At 39.0% G+C, this 12,717-nt stretch overlaps 1 protein-coding gene across 32 annotated transcripts in view; it reads right to left on the bottom strand.

The window, feature by feature from the left end:
* SNAP91 (synaptosome associated protein 91) overlaps positions 1-12,717 on the bottom strand; it is a 71,098-nt gene that overhangs the window by 33,346 nt on the left and 25,035 nt on the right. For 20 of the 32 annotated variants that reach the window (XR_005828457.1, XM_040598075.1, XM_040598086.1 and 17 more), the window contains exons 6-13: positions 12,096-12,189; positions 10,719-10,830; positions 9,204-9,310; positions 7,796-7,837; positions 4,119-4,189; positions 3,682-3,687; positions 2,645-2,672; positions 1,144-1,253 (exon numbers count right to left, since the gene is read on the bottom strand). Coding sequence is in view for 31 of the 32 variants with exons in the window: in XM_040598075.1 (XP_040454009.1) it covers positions 1,144-1,253; positions 2,645-2,672; positions 3,682-3,687; positions 4,119-4,189; positions 7,796-7,837; positions 9,204-9,310; positions 10,719-10,830; positions 12,096-12,189 (570 nt within the window). In the remaining variant the exon portion in view is untranslated. The remainder of the gene's footprint in view (positions 1-1,143; positions 1,254-2,644; positions 2,673-3,681; positions 3,688-4,118; positions 4,190-7,795; positions 7,838-9,203; positions 9,311-10,718; positions 10,831-12,095; positions 12,190-12,717) is intronic. The other 12 variants (XM_040598076.1, XM_040598082.1, XM_040598078.1 and 9 more) reach the window with 1 other exon arrangement.

The raw sequence follows: 12,717 nt of genomic DNA, 5'->3' as shown, positions 1-12,717 counted from the left end.
ATTATTAAATACTGGAGGAATTTGCCCACTTTAATCAAGTATAGAAACACAATCATGACAGGATTGTAGGAATTACCCTTTGTTTGTACGACTGATGAAATCATTGAGAGACACTTGGGGTTTTTTAGGCCTTGGGATCAGAGCAGTGGCCATAAACACCTCTACTGCAGTAAGTGCTGAGAACACATTACACCCTAGGATGGAACCTTAACTTCCTTTCATTACTTGACAATGGCATTATAACAGATCTATGAGACTTTAACAATCCTAAAAATCCCCCAAAAACAAACAAAAAAAAACCCACCCAAAACCAAGGTCTCAGGTGGCCCCTAAGAACAGGGCACATAACTGCTGTGACTGAAAACAGCTCCATTCTACTTCAATATTTCATTGTGCCATATCAGAAAGCAAGGAATCTGCATTTCCAGGCAATAAATAGGCATTAGGCAGAAGAGAGTTGGCAAAACTACAACCTAAGCCAGTCAGATATATGCTTAGGAAACAAGGTCTTGCTCCTTTAGAACATTTAAATAATAAACAGTAGAAGCTCTTTCTTCAGTTAAGTACTTCAGCTGAAATTTAACTCAAGTTAGTCACGTCTTCAGACTCTTGGTTCAAGCTTAGAGCTTTTACATTTCTAGAGTTCTTTCACTTCTGCTCATCACAATGCACAACAGCAGTTTGTTCTGGTCTTAACTTGAAAGTACTGTTCAGATTTTCTCATTGGTCAAATGTTTATTTTTTATTTTAACCTCCAAAAGTTCACTATTTTTGTGCTTCGTTAAGTGATTTGAACAGCAAGAAAAAGGAATCTTAATCCAGCAGTTTTAGAAACAGAAAACTGAAAGTCAGTAAAAACTAATTTGGATTTGCACTTTACTTCACTCTATTAAATTAAAAGTTTGTTTGGAATGGTAGTACACACTAGTACACTGAAAGCAAATCAGTGGCTACAATTATTATATATTTTTTTTGTGTGTTACAGCTCATTTGTGATCTACACTGGTAGAAGAATGTAGCCCACTCAATACTGATGTATATTACCTGTAAAGTACACAAAATCTTGCAGGCAAGCCTCCTGTTACAAGTGTGACTTCAGCACCTACCCCAAGCTCAGTAACTCAAATACGCTTTTTAACTTACCTGACTGGAGCAGCTGTAGATGAAGTTGCAAAAAGATCAACTGGAGGAGATGTATCAATAGTTTTTGCTGGAGTAGAACTAGGAGATGTAACAGTTGTGGCTGGCGAAGACTGGAGAAATATTTTAAATATACATTCAATATACCAACATTTCTCCACAGGTAACTCGTGCATAGATTCACTTGCTTTAAAAATCTAATTTTGACATCAGGTCTTCTTATTGTGAGCTGTTCCCCCCTTTGAAAGAATGTAAGGATGATTGGGCTAAGTTTTCAGAGGGTGGTGGAGCTGAGAAACTCCAAGGTGACTCCACCTAGCAATGCCTGGCTCAAGACAAAATGCCTATTGCATGCATTCAGAGAACCTGCAGACACCAGTGGACAGTCTCATATGAGCTTTGGTCCCTCATGTTGAAGACTCACCCAACACCTAAGTAACTGACTCAGACTTGTGATCTGGAGTTGCCTTACCTGCCTTTTAAATCCCAGTTAGGGTAACTAACAGTTCCTATGTGTCAAAGGATTCTCAGCAAGTTCCAAGAAAATAGTTTGCTCCCCAGCAAACTCCCTCCTCTCAGTTTTAAGACCATCCTGAAGATGGGAGAAACAAAACATTTCTGTGGGTTTGTTTCTACGTTTTGTCCTCAGAATGAAATATCTGTTCATCCCCAACATCACCTTAGTATTGTAACCACAGAAATGGTGGGAGAAGAGATACGGTTAGAAGCTGAGTCAAAAGTTGTGTACGTAAACCTTCAAACTGAAGAGAATTTAAAGAGCCATCAACAGCTAACAGTTAAGTCCTTGCGAAGATGTAAAGGACACCTCAGCCTATGATTTTGCTTCATTAGCTCCTCCAGTTCTGGATGAAGATACCTTAAGTATGGCAAGGAGAGACACCCAGGAGAGCATTTTGCAACTCTTCCGTGCACTTGAAGACTCAAGTTACCTTGAAGAGTATCAATTTAATTCTAAAAGATACTATGAGCTTTGTCACAGCATCTCACACGCTAGAGAGATCCTTTTCTTAACGGACGAAAACAAGTCCTATGTTTGCCATTCTGACTACTTTCAAGAAAGAAAAAGTCAGAACTTCCTCCTAAAAAGCTGCAAATAAAGTGAAGAATTTGGAGGAGAAACAGTACGGAGTAAGTTTTTCACTGACATGAGGATTAAGGGGAAATAAAAAAAAAAAAAAAAAAAAAGTTGAGATAGATATGCCTCTTTTATGCTTTCACAAAGCATGACCATCAAATCCTGGCAAAGCTGCTTAGCATCCTGCACTGGTATAAGCACTATAGTCCTTCAGATCAGTGAAGTGCTTTTATGGGGCTACTATTTACAAGGCCATTAAAAGATGCAGTTTTGTCAATTAAATAGGGCCTAGATGGCAAAGTCTAAAAAGCTGATCAGGAGATAGAAACTGAATTCTTTATGCTATTAAGATGTTCTAAAGCATTATCACCCAAACAAGAATTAACTACAGCAACTGGCAGTATTTACCTTGCTCAGAGGAGAAGGAGCCCCAGATCTAGGAAAAAAAAAAAGGGGGGATTTTCAGATATTTCACTTTTTGAAACTATGTTTCTGGTCATCAAAACTCCTGTAAAAAGACCAAAACCTAAGTGTGACAGCTTTCTGGACTTCTCTACAATTGCATGCCCTCGCCATTTCTCAAAATTCCATGTGCTACTTTAGACAAGGACTGCAAATCTTACTGCAAATTTTCATTTCAAATCTTAATGTTTTAAGCTAATTGGTATCACTGGATTATTCTGCCTTTTAAGTAAGTTCTACTAAATGGAGGAAAGGCAGAGATGCATGCAAATGTCTTTCTGTTGGGCCTACAGGAGCAAGTAGGAAAGAGTTACTAGGGCAAGATGTCACCATTATGACCATAATGTCACATTATAAAACCATGCAACAGCAGCAGAACACCAGTAGTATGGAAGCAGTTCTACAAAACAAGTGTCAGCAAATTTTCAGTCTGCTGTTCTTTTAAAGAAAGTCAGAGTTACTTTAAAATAATGATATTTATAAGTATGGAAACAGCTGGAAATCTAAGCTGAAAGTTCTCCCACATGCAAGAAAAATCACACTAACACCCACCAACAGGGCCTTAATCACAAGTCAAAATGTACGTTGGTGCATTTGTTTACTTTCGTCATTATAAGGTACGAAAATACTGCCACATATTTTTAGAGTTGTTTTGATGTAAAAGAAAGGAGGATCTGACGTTAAAACTGCACCAATATTGAACTAGCATCCATCCTACAGGTGGCTTGAATTGGGCAAGTCCTAGGAGCTGTAGAATTGATTAGAAGATCCAGAGCTATGACAGAAATGACCAAAAGTAACTCAATAACTATATACAAATATAGTTATACTTAATAACTATATAAAAAACTATATAAAAAAGCAAGCAACAGTTTAGGTACAGTTTAAAGAAGATATCTATTTCTAAGTGTTCAAGCTATCTTAAAAAAAACCCAAACATCATCACATCTGCATGCAAGTGATATGCAAATATATGTACTTACCCTTCGCTAAATTGCAAGGAACGCAACAGTAAAAGAGAAAACACAGGTTTAGCTTAATCCTTCCTAGACTTAGCCATGACAAGTATCTAGTAAGAAGATGCAGAGCCATTAGAAAACAAATTTTGATAATAAAAGCCTTTGCAGCAGGGAAAAACAGTTCCTTCTAGGAGTTTTTCAGAGTTAATTTTACTTAATTTGGGGAAATGTGTAGTTGTTCAGTGTGTTGTTGCCCTCCCCGCCCCCCTCCAACCCCTGTAAGGAAAAAAAAAAAGGTTGCCATTAAGATGACTTTGTAAGAGAAAGGAAAAGCTTAGTCCTAGCACGGCTTATTTTCCAACTAAGTGACAAAAAGAGGTTGGGGGAGGCAAACCTAAACATCAGCTGGTCTCACACTGTTACTACTATGCCTTGATACATGGTATAACATATATACCTACTTGTTGCCAGGTTTTTTTCCTTCCAGTGAGTTTAGATGTTGCTCAAGGGTCTCCATGAGACTGCTAGGAGCCTTGAAAGCAAAGAGAAAGATACGCTTCTAAACACGCTGCATTGACCTAATGATACTTTGAAATCTCACACCAGCTTCCCTGAAGCCCACCATGTGCATGCTCATGCTGTTATTTTATTTACGCTACTGAAAACAGTGGATTTCCATGCTAGAAGTATTCAGGCAAAGACAGCTTTTGAAAGATAATACTGTGTCCAAATTTGCAGAGAGAAGACATTTACCTCTGCTAAATAGCACCTGAAGCCTTAAATCCAGGGTGTGCTGCTCATCACGCTTTCAGTCAGTATCAAACATTGACAACAGCACAGGTATCCACAGGGTTAATTTTAAGAGTTATAGGTTCAAGGTCATCCTTTCAGTTTCGATTTTAGTCAGACCTCCCAACACCTCTTTCATGACTAGAGGGTTAGGTAATATTTGCAGTCTAAACAAAACAAACTAAAAGTCCTTTCCCATACCCAAAGCAAAAACCCCTTTGGTTCAAGACTCCCAACGTCACAAAACTGTTTCTTCTCCAAATGGCAGCCAACCACAGGTTACTAAGCCCAGCAGCAAACTCACAATTCAGAAAGATTATTATTTTAGACATCGACAAAACCCAGGCTTTTCCAGGCCTCCCTGATCTTAAGATCCGTTTTAAGCAACTTTTTTGTGGTCAGGCAATACCCCCAGGCATGCACTTGCTGTTACAATGGCAGATAGGAGAAGCAGTTGTAAATGCAAACAGTGTGCATAGCTACTCCAGTGTAGAGTCCAGATAAGTAGACTCCTACAAGATCAACAAGCAAGGAGGAAACCCTTGAGAGATAAAGTAGCATATAACAGTCAAGTATTTCACCAGGGTTACCGGTTCATCAATGGTACAGTCTTTAAATGGGAAATTCTCTTTATCAGTCTCTTTCAGATCAACCACAATTCCTGACAGCAATACCTATGGTGTTTTTAATAAATAATGTTTTTAATTTCAGGGTACACATATGCATGAAAAAAGTCAGTCTGAGATGCTTGAAAACAGACTATCCACTGCTCCTGTGTACAGTGTGCTGAAAACCAGCTGGCCTGCTAAGCCAGACATTTTAGGATGCTTAGTACCTGCTGGTACCAATGGACAGCTAATTGTACTTACAGCATCTGCATATTAATTTTGACATTAAAACTAAGCAGTAAGGTAACTTAACACATGCAGAAATTTAAAATGTTCAAAAAAATCCTTAAATGATGGCTTGAGTTTAAATATGTCCTACATACATATGCAATGCAGGAACATCTTAACCATTGCTGCTTTTTTAGGCATATTTATTCATGTTCAACTAATCTGAGCACAATTAAAAATCCGGTTAAACACAAGTAACTTAGTTACAAGAATTCTCCAGCAGCAAGAAAAACAGGAACAAAGGCTCCCATTTGCTTAAAAAAAATAACAAAAAAAAAACAGACTTCTACATATTAAAAAAGGCTACAGCGTAAGATACAAGTTGTACCTCCTTTAAAAATCCATTATTTCCTGTTACCAGTTACCTCTACACATTTTAAATAGCTTTCCAATATACTATTCACAGGTTTCTTAAAAGCCAACAAGGTAACTGGAAACTCTCATCTATCAAACAATTCACAGAGGAAGCTTCAGAAAATTTCTACCTAGATGCAACAATGCGGGAGTTAAATATTGTCTGGTATCTATTTTGCAACACTGAACATTGCTTAATTTCTTCTAGATACTGCTTCAAAATTAGACTAATTTAGCAGTCAGCACTGTGGTAGAACCTTAGAGATGGGTTCCCCACCAGCTATTTGGAGCAAGACTGCCATAGTTTAAGAATTGCTAATAACTACAAATGAGCCAAGCTCTTCAGCTGCCAAGACGCCTCCACAGCCTCCAAAACTTTGCAGCCAAACTTGGAAGTCCAAAGATGACAACTATTGACCTGTGTTTCAGTACTGCAGCCACTTGTTTGGATTTACAGAGTATGTACACACACCCAGCGTCAGCACAACCAACTTCTTGTGCAATATTACTGATATCGGCATGACTTGCTTTAGGAATTTAGGTATAGCACTGGTATTATGTACAATTATATATTATTTATTAGCTGAGATTCAGTTTTTATGATTCACTTTGCATTTATTTCTCACTGAGATACACTGCCTAGGTCTTGTACGCAATCTGCAGCATGTTGCAGATTAGCCTTACCAAGTGAGTCCCAAGCAGCCTTTGGGGGAATATAGCTATGAGCGGCTACCTGAGAAGACCGCTGAAGTGGTCAGGCAGTTGGACTAGACAACCGTCGTAGATCCCTTCCTTCCAAAGGAACTATTCTATTAGATTTTAAAGTGCTGGTTCATAAGGTGAAAGGGACCCTCCGGCAAAAGTAACTAAGGCACTGCCGAGCCAGTGTGGTACTGACTGATGATGCAGAACAGGGCTTGTGCAGTCCCAGCAGGCAGCCTTTCCAGCAGACTGATGCAACACAAACAGATGCAGACAGAAGTGCTACAGGAATTTATAAAGCATATTTCATTAACTGAGTTTGAGGCGAGTACTTCTGGTTCAAGGATTTAGTTGATGACTGACTGGACCCTGTTGAAAAAGAGCCCCTGAGGTACAGTTAGGTGAACGTACTGCTGCAGCTGTTTCAGAATTGGATTTGATATTCTACGTGCTACAAGAAGTCTAAGCTTTCCTCTGCTAAAGACAGGCTGGACTTCATATCCCCGTAGCATCTGAAACTCATAAAGATTAAAATTCTCCACCTTCACATCATGTCTCACTTTCAGAATTTAACTGCCTTTTTAACCAAGACAACCACTATTCCAACGCTGACTGAAACCGGGCTTTCAAGAGGCTTTCAGAAACTGCACGTACATAAGTTACGAACGCATTCAAAAGTTAGGATTTACAACTGTTAAGCAGTTTGGGCTGCTCTTCTGTTCCAATTTTACTGGCATCAACACTGCCACGAGTCTTCAGCATGGATCTCTTCTTCCAAGTAAATATTCTTTTCACATTAAACACAAAGCCAGGCACTCAGGCCAATTTGCAAGCAATATTGAAAATGGGCCAGCACAAAAGAATTTAAGCAGCTACAGCATAAGAGAATTTTGATGTTAAAAAGTTGTGATGCATACTGACAGATGTTAGAAGTTTTGGTGCATACTGACAGAGAAGTTCAGCAATCAAATCACAACTTCTGCATTTAAACTTCAAGTTCACTGTACCTAGAGCAAGACAGTAGTGCTAGTGCTGCTCTGACTTTCATCTCTGGACCAAGACTGTGTCAAGGAGAGATTATTAAGCAAGTCACTCCACAGTCTCTACACAGTCGATTGTCAAAAATGAACTTGAGCTACAAGCTGTGAAAATCCGTCCTTTAGCAAGGAAAGAGCAAAACAGTCCACCCTTCAACTACAGGTCGGAAGTCATAATGAAAGACATTAATTATGTCAGTCTTAAAAAATAGCTTTGGGCAGTTCTTATTTGCAAGTTGGGAGGGCTTTAAAATGTTAGGTGGTATGACTTCCTACCAACATTTACATTCCTGGTATGCTTCCTAATTACAGAACTTTCAGTTATTACACAGACCCAAGAAGACTACAAGAGAAGCTTACCTGCGTAAGATCAGGGATATCACCTTTGTCAATTCCAACTTGCTGTGGATGTAAAAAGTAAAATGTTAAGTGCATTATTCAACTGCAGCAGGCGCTAATTTTGACTAGAACTGTGGTACTCTTGCTCTTCAACCTTTAATGCACTTTATCTTTAGAAAAAAAGACTACAAAGTTAGCAAGTGCAGATGCCCATCTTTCCAGTAGCTACTACCTTCAAAAACTTGCAGCAGTCTTATTTTTTTTTTTAACAAATTAAACATCCATTAAAAAAAAGGGGGAGGTGGGGGGGTGAAGCGAGTTTGATTCCACCCAAGTAAAGTGCATATTCCATACTGCAAGTCAGGTAGGGCTTTCTGGTCATACAGTCTTGTCTCAGAAGACAGCGTTACTGAACTGCCAAACACACGCTGTCCAGATACCTGACTATCCTAATGAAGTTCCCTAAAATTCAGCCAGTACACAAATCCTAGAAGGCATCACCAAAAAATGCTAATGCTCAAGTCACTTTGTTGTTCCACCCTTCTCTCCTAGCTTTTCAAATACAGCAAGATGAGGTTTAAATCTTCTATTAGTTGTCCTGTTGCTTCACCATAGCTCTTTGAAGTGCCTCTTGGTTTAGCTTTTGCAGAAGAACAAGTTCCACTGCACCTAGTCATCCCAAAGTACAGTCACTACAATCCCTGTCCTGCAAAGCTGACCTATAGATGTCTAAAGTACTTCAGTCCGCAAAGTTCAACATTCATAGATGACATGACGTGCCATTTGGGAGTCTAGCAGGCTTCCTCATAAATAGTTAAGCAAATTTGCAAAGAAAGAATCTTTTTATTCAGCTCATTACTGCTGTCCATTACAATGAAGCATGAAACATGGAAAATGTGCATTTTGTGCCAAGGAGCCAACTACCACAAATGAGAGCCTAGTAAAAGAGTTAAGTAACCATGTAACATTTATATTATCCACATAAGAGGATGATAACAAGATCAGAATCAGGAAAATCTCACATTCCAGTTAACTTGCAGCTGGCTGCGAAGATTTAAAAAGCAGAGTTATAAAATCATTGCACTTTTATTCCTAATTGCTCTATCTTCCTCTAATGTTCAACCCTGTCCTAGAAGCCTGCATTTATTGCAACGCTACCAAGAAATATTGATATGGTTGAAGTCATGTCATCTGTTAACGTTACCAGGAAAGCTGAGGCTGGCTGCACAGTAGAAAGATGTGGAAGTCCTAAGCAGGTCTTAACTACCTCAAGAAGAGCTGAACAATCAGATCCAGGAACTTCTATACTGCCTCACATCTGTACACAGTGAGTCAGATGCTTAACAAGTGCAATTAATATTTTATATCAGTGCTAAAATAATCACAAAATACTTAAGTGTCAGACTCCAGAAGACTGGAAGTCACTTACCTCTGCAACTTTAAGAAACTCTGATACTCTGGTCATTCGAGTAAGAAATCGTTTGTAGATTTCAAGAGCATCTTTACATTGTCCCTTTTTCATTTCAAAAAATTTCTCTAGAGAAACAATTTGGCAAATTTCAGTTAAGTTATCTTACATTAGGTCTGCATTCATCAGCAACTCTAGTTTTCAGGAAAATCACACTTCAAGAATATTGCACTCCATTAACATTTTTCTACTCCGACACTAATCTAGTGGTGTTCCTAGTCCTTAGCAGAATTTAGAAATTGGGCTTGCTGAGCTGCTAAAGAATTATATAGACTGGAAAACTGCACCCCAACCAGCTGTAGCATTGTGTGTGATGTAAACCAGGTTTTTAAAAATAAAACGTAAGGAGGTGAAGTAGCCACCAAACTTTAAATTCAAAGTAATTAAGGATACTTAAACATACATTAATACATCCTCTCCCAAATTGTATTTAGGCCAAAGAACAGTACTTTCTCTACTTGAGTAGCTCTCTAAAGTTGGTTTGTGCCCATTATCAAGCACAACTGCCACGTATTTCAACCTGAACTTACGCTTTAAGTAGCAGTAAACAGCAAAATCTCAGTCCAGTTTTTATGCCCAACACATTTCTATCTGCTCCATAAGCTTCCCATGCCTATAGTTTCAGTCAAGACACTTTTCTGAAACCACCAGAAAGTGTTGCAACATGGGTACAAAAAAACTGTCTGAGCTTTACAGCTCAGGAAAATCTTCTTGACTGTCTAGTCCCTGTAACCTCTCTGTTTCTTCCTTTTCTAGTTGCAGCCAGAGTTTTAGGTCGGTCATGCTGGCCAAGCAATCTCAGTTTTCAGTTGTCTTTATATACCCACTGAGGTGCTCAAAAGTTTTAATAGTTGAAGCTTATTTTCTACAGGGTCAGTTATGTTTCCAGCAGTTTACAGCAACTCCTGGTGTCAGACTTCATCACAAAGCCTTTTGCAGGCACAGCTTAAGGTATGTTATGCTGGTGATCATGCCAAGCTGTCTGATCACCAACACGCTCACAGCCTTCTATAGACCTCGTAGGCTGGCAGTAGGTAGGGTTCTGGAGGAGATCCAGCTTTGGCAGCCACGCTTTCAGACAGATCGGGAATGTTATTCAGGAGCATATTTCTTCATCTAAGGCTACCACATAGCATATAAAAGAGAAGAATCTGTGCATCTTAGAAATGCAATCAAAGAGTAAAAGTTGCTTTGCTAACCTTGCAGGATATATTACGCAAGCTCACACAGCACTGTACATTTCTTAAGCGCAGAGTCTTTAAGTAGACATCTGTGCAATTTTAAGAGCATATGAAAATCCAGCCTCAGACAAACACTAACGTAAGAGGTTAGGGCTTAAAGTTTTCTCTCACTTCAGAATAGAACCCATCAAGAAAAATGTAGTTTTAATGAAAGTTAAGTCAAAAATCTGAAGCAGATTTGAAACTCGTTTTTCACTCGCACATGGTTGTGAGATATAGACACCAGGTTACTTACCTAGTAAGTTAATAACCCCATCATTGTAGCAAGCAAAAAGTTTGATAAGATCTTTAAACAGAAGCATGAACGCAGCATTTATGACACCATTTGTCAGTTCATTTGGATGAACCTACAAATAAAATACCAGTTATTTACAACAGATGTATTGATTGCAGTCAGAATTTTTTAGCTTGCACCAGGTATCTGATGCTGTTATAGGCAGAATCAAGCGCTGAATACAAGCTTTCACACAAAGAAACCAAATGAAGGTTTCAGTTAGCAGATCACGGATTGCTTTCTTCACCACTCCAAAACAATGCACCATGCCACAGGAGTATCCCCATCAACAGTAAACACCTTAGTCTTGACTCCTTCACCTATCACAAAGAGGAGGAAGGCAGAAATGCTATTAACAAAGTTTTAATGAAACTGGACAAAAGATGTCAGTTCACGGCAGAGCTTGCCAAAACCTCAGCAGTCTACAAAATAATAGTCGGGTTAATGATGTCGAGACACTTCCAACTCCTACGTTAACTTAGGCAGAACATAAGTGCTCATTTAAAAAAAGATCTTTCTTTGATTAAAAACACTTCCTCTTCTGAGACCACTATCACTATTGTTATCCTATTTAAAGAACAAAAAAACCCACTAGGCTTTCCTCCGAAAGCTGTAATAGGCCCTGTCTTCCACCTGGAAGCGTGTCCTTCTGCCCACCAAAAACAGAAGAACCTCAAAAACCAGAAGAACCTCAAGACCGATTCTTTCAAAGACCTCTCTGCAATGTTACACTGTACCTCCTACAACAACTGACTCCTGTTTTTATCCTTAAGGCAGACAAACAATCTGACCAACATACATAACATTATAAATACATTGTAGACACTTATTTCTATGAAGAGTCTAGATTAAAAGTTTAGTCAAGTTAGTTTACAGCTGAAAACCAGATGAAGATTTTGAGGAAGCCAATGCACATGTATTTTAATTGCTCTTTCCCTTCTCCCAAAAATAAATTGGCTGCCAAGAGAGAGAAAAAAAGATTCTTCAGTCTCCTTTGTTTTGTCCATTTCTTCCCCTCACTGCTGATGCAGAAGATGAAACTCCCAACTCCAAGTCAGCATTCCTCAATGCCCCTCACTTCTCAGGCTGCTCCTCTACCCTCTCTACAAAAAAATACTGTCATAAAAAAAATATGTAGTGCAATCTGCACAAATCACATGTATAGGAAAGGGCCATCCTTCACCGCACTACCTCAGTGGGACACTGCAAAGAGGGGTTTCTGGCCCACACGAAAGGATGATCAGCAAAGCATTACCTACAAGGTGAAATGTATTCATTACAACACAGCATTTGTAAGTCACTGCCCCATGTGAATGCTGGGTCAGCTTCAATACATACATCAAATTCAAGTAGTGCATCAATTTGTTCCTGCAATATTGGCATACTCTTCAGCAGCTTTTCAGGTGCCATTGTTCTCATTACACCATCAGCTCTGCAAGAGGGAATACAGATTAGAAGCCATGGCATTTCCCCTTTCCTTTCCCCTAAACTGATTTCTTGTATAAATTTAACTTTAAAGCAGCTATAATCCATTTCAAACATCTGGAGCACTGTCTGATTCTCCTGCTTCTCACATTATCATGAGAGCTGGCATGAAAAATACTTCATCCAGCCACCCTCCCTGACAGCAGGTGAGGCAAGGTTTTGTGCTAGAGTGATGAATGAAGAGATTGATCTCTTTATGGAATGAAGACACTGAGAGTTTGAATAACTTGACAGGAAATACTGTCACAGAAGTACTTAGAGACCTGATAGTCTTTGCGCATTAAGTTTGCTAAGAATAACTAACGACAACTCATTGCTGACATGTCTGTGGTCACTGGAGACAAAAACACTCCATAAGCTGGTTTCTTCTCCCATCAAGTGCCACAATATATGCATGCCAATTCAGCGACAATTTAAATCAGGGCAATCTTTGCTTACAGTTCCCTTCCTCGGTATTCCTGGTACTAATTAATTC

Source organism: Falco naumanni, chromosome 6 (assembly GCF_017639655.2).
Source record: "Falco naumanni isolate bFalNau1 chromosome 6, bFalNau1.pat, whole genome shotgun sequence".
Lineage (NCBI taxonomy): Eukaryota > Metazoa > Chordata > Aves > Falconiformes > Falconidae > Falco > Falco naumanni.
Note: the sequence above shows the minus strand (reverse complement) of the source record. Positions and strands in the feature narration are given on the sequence as shown.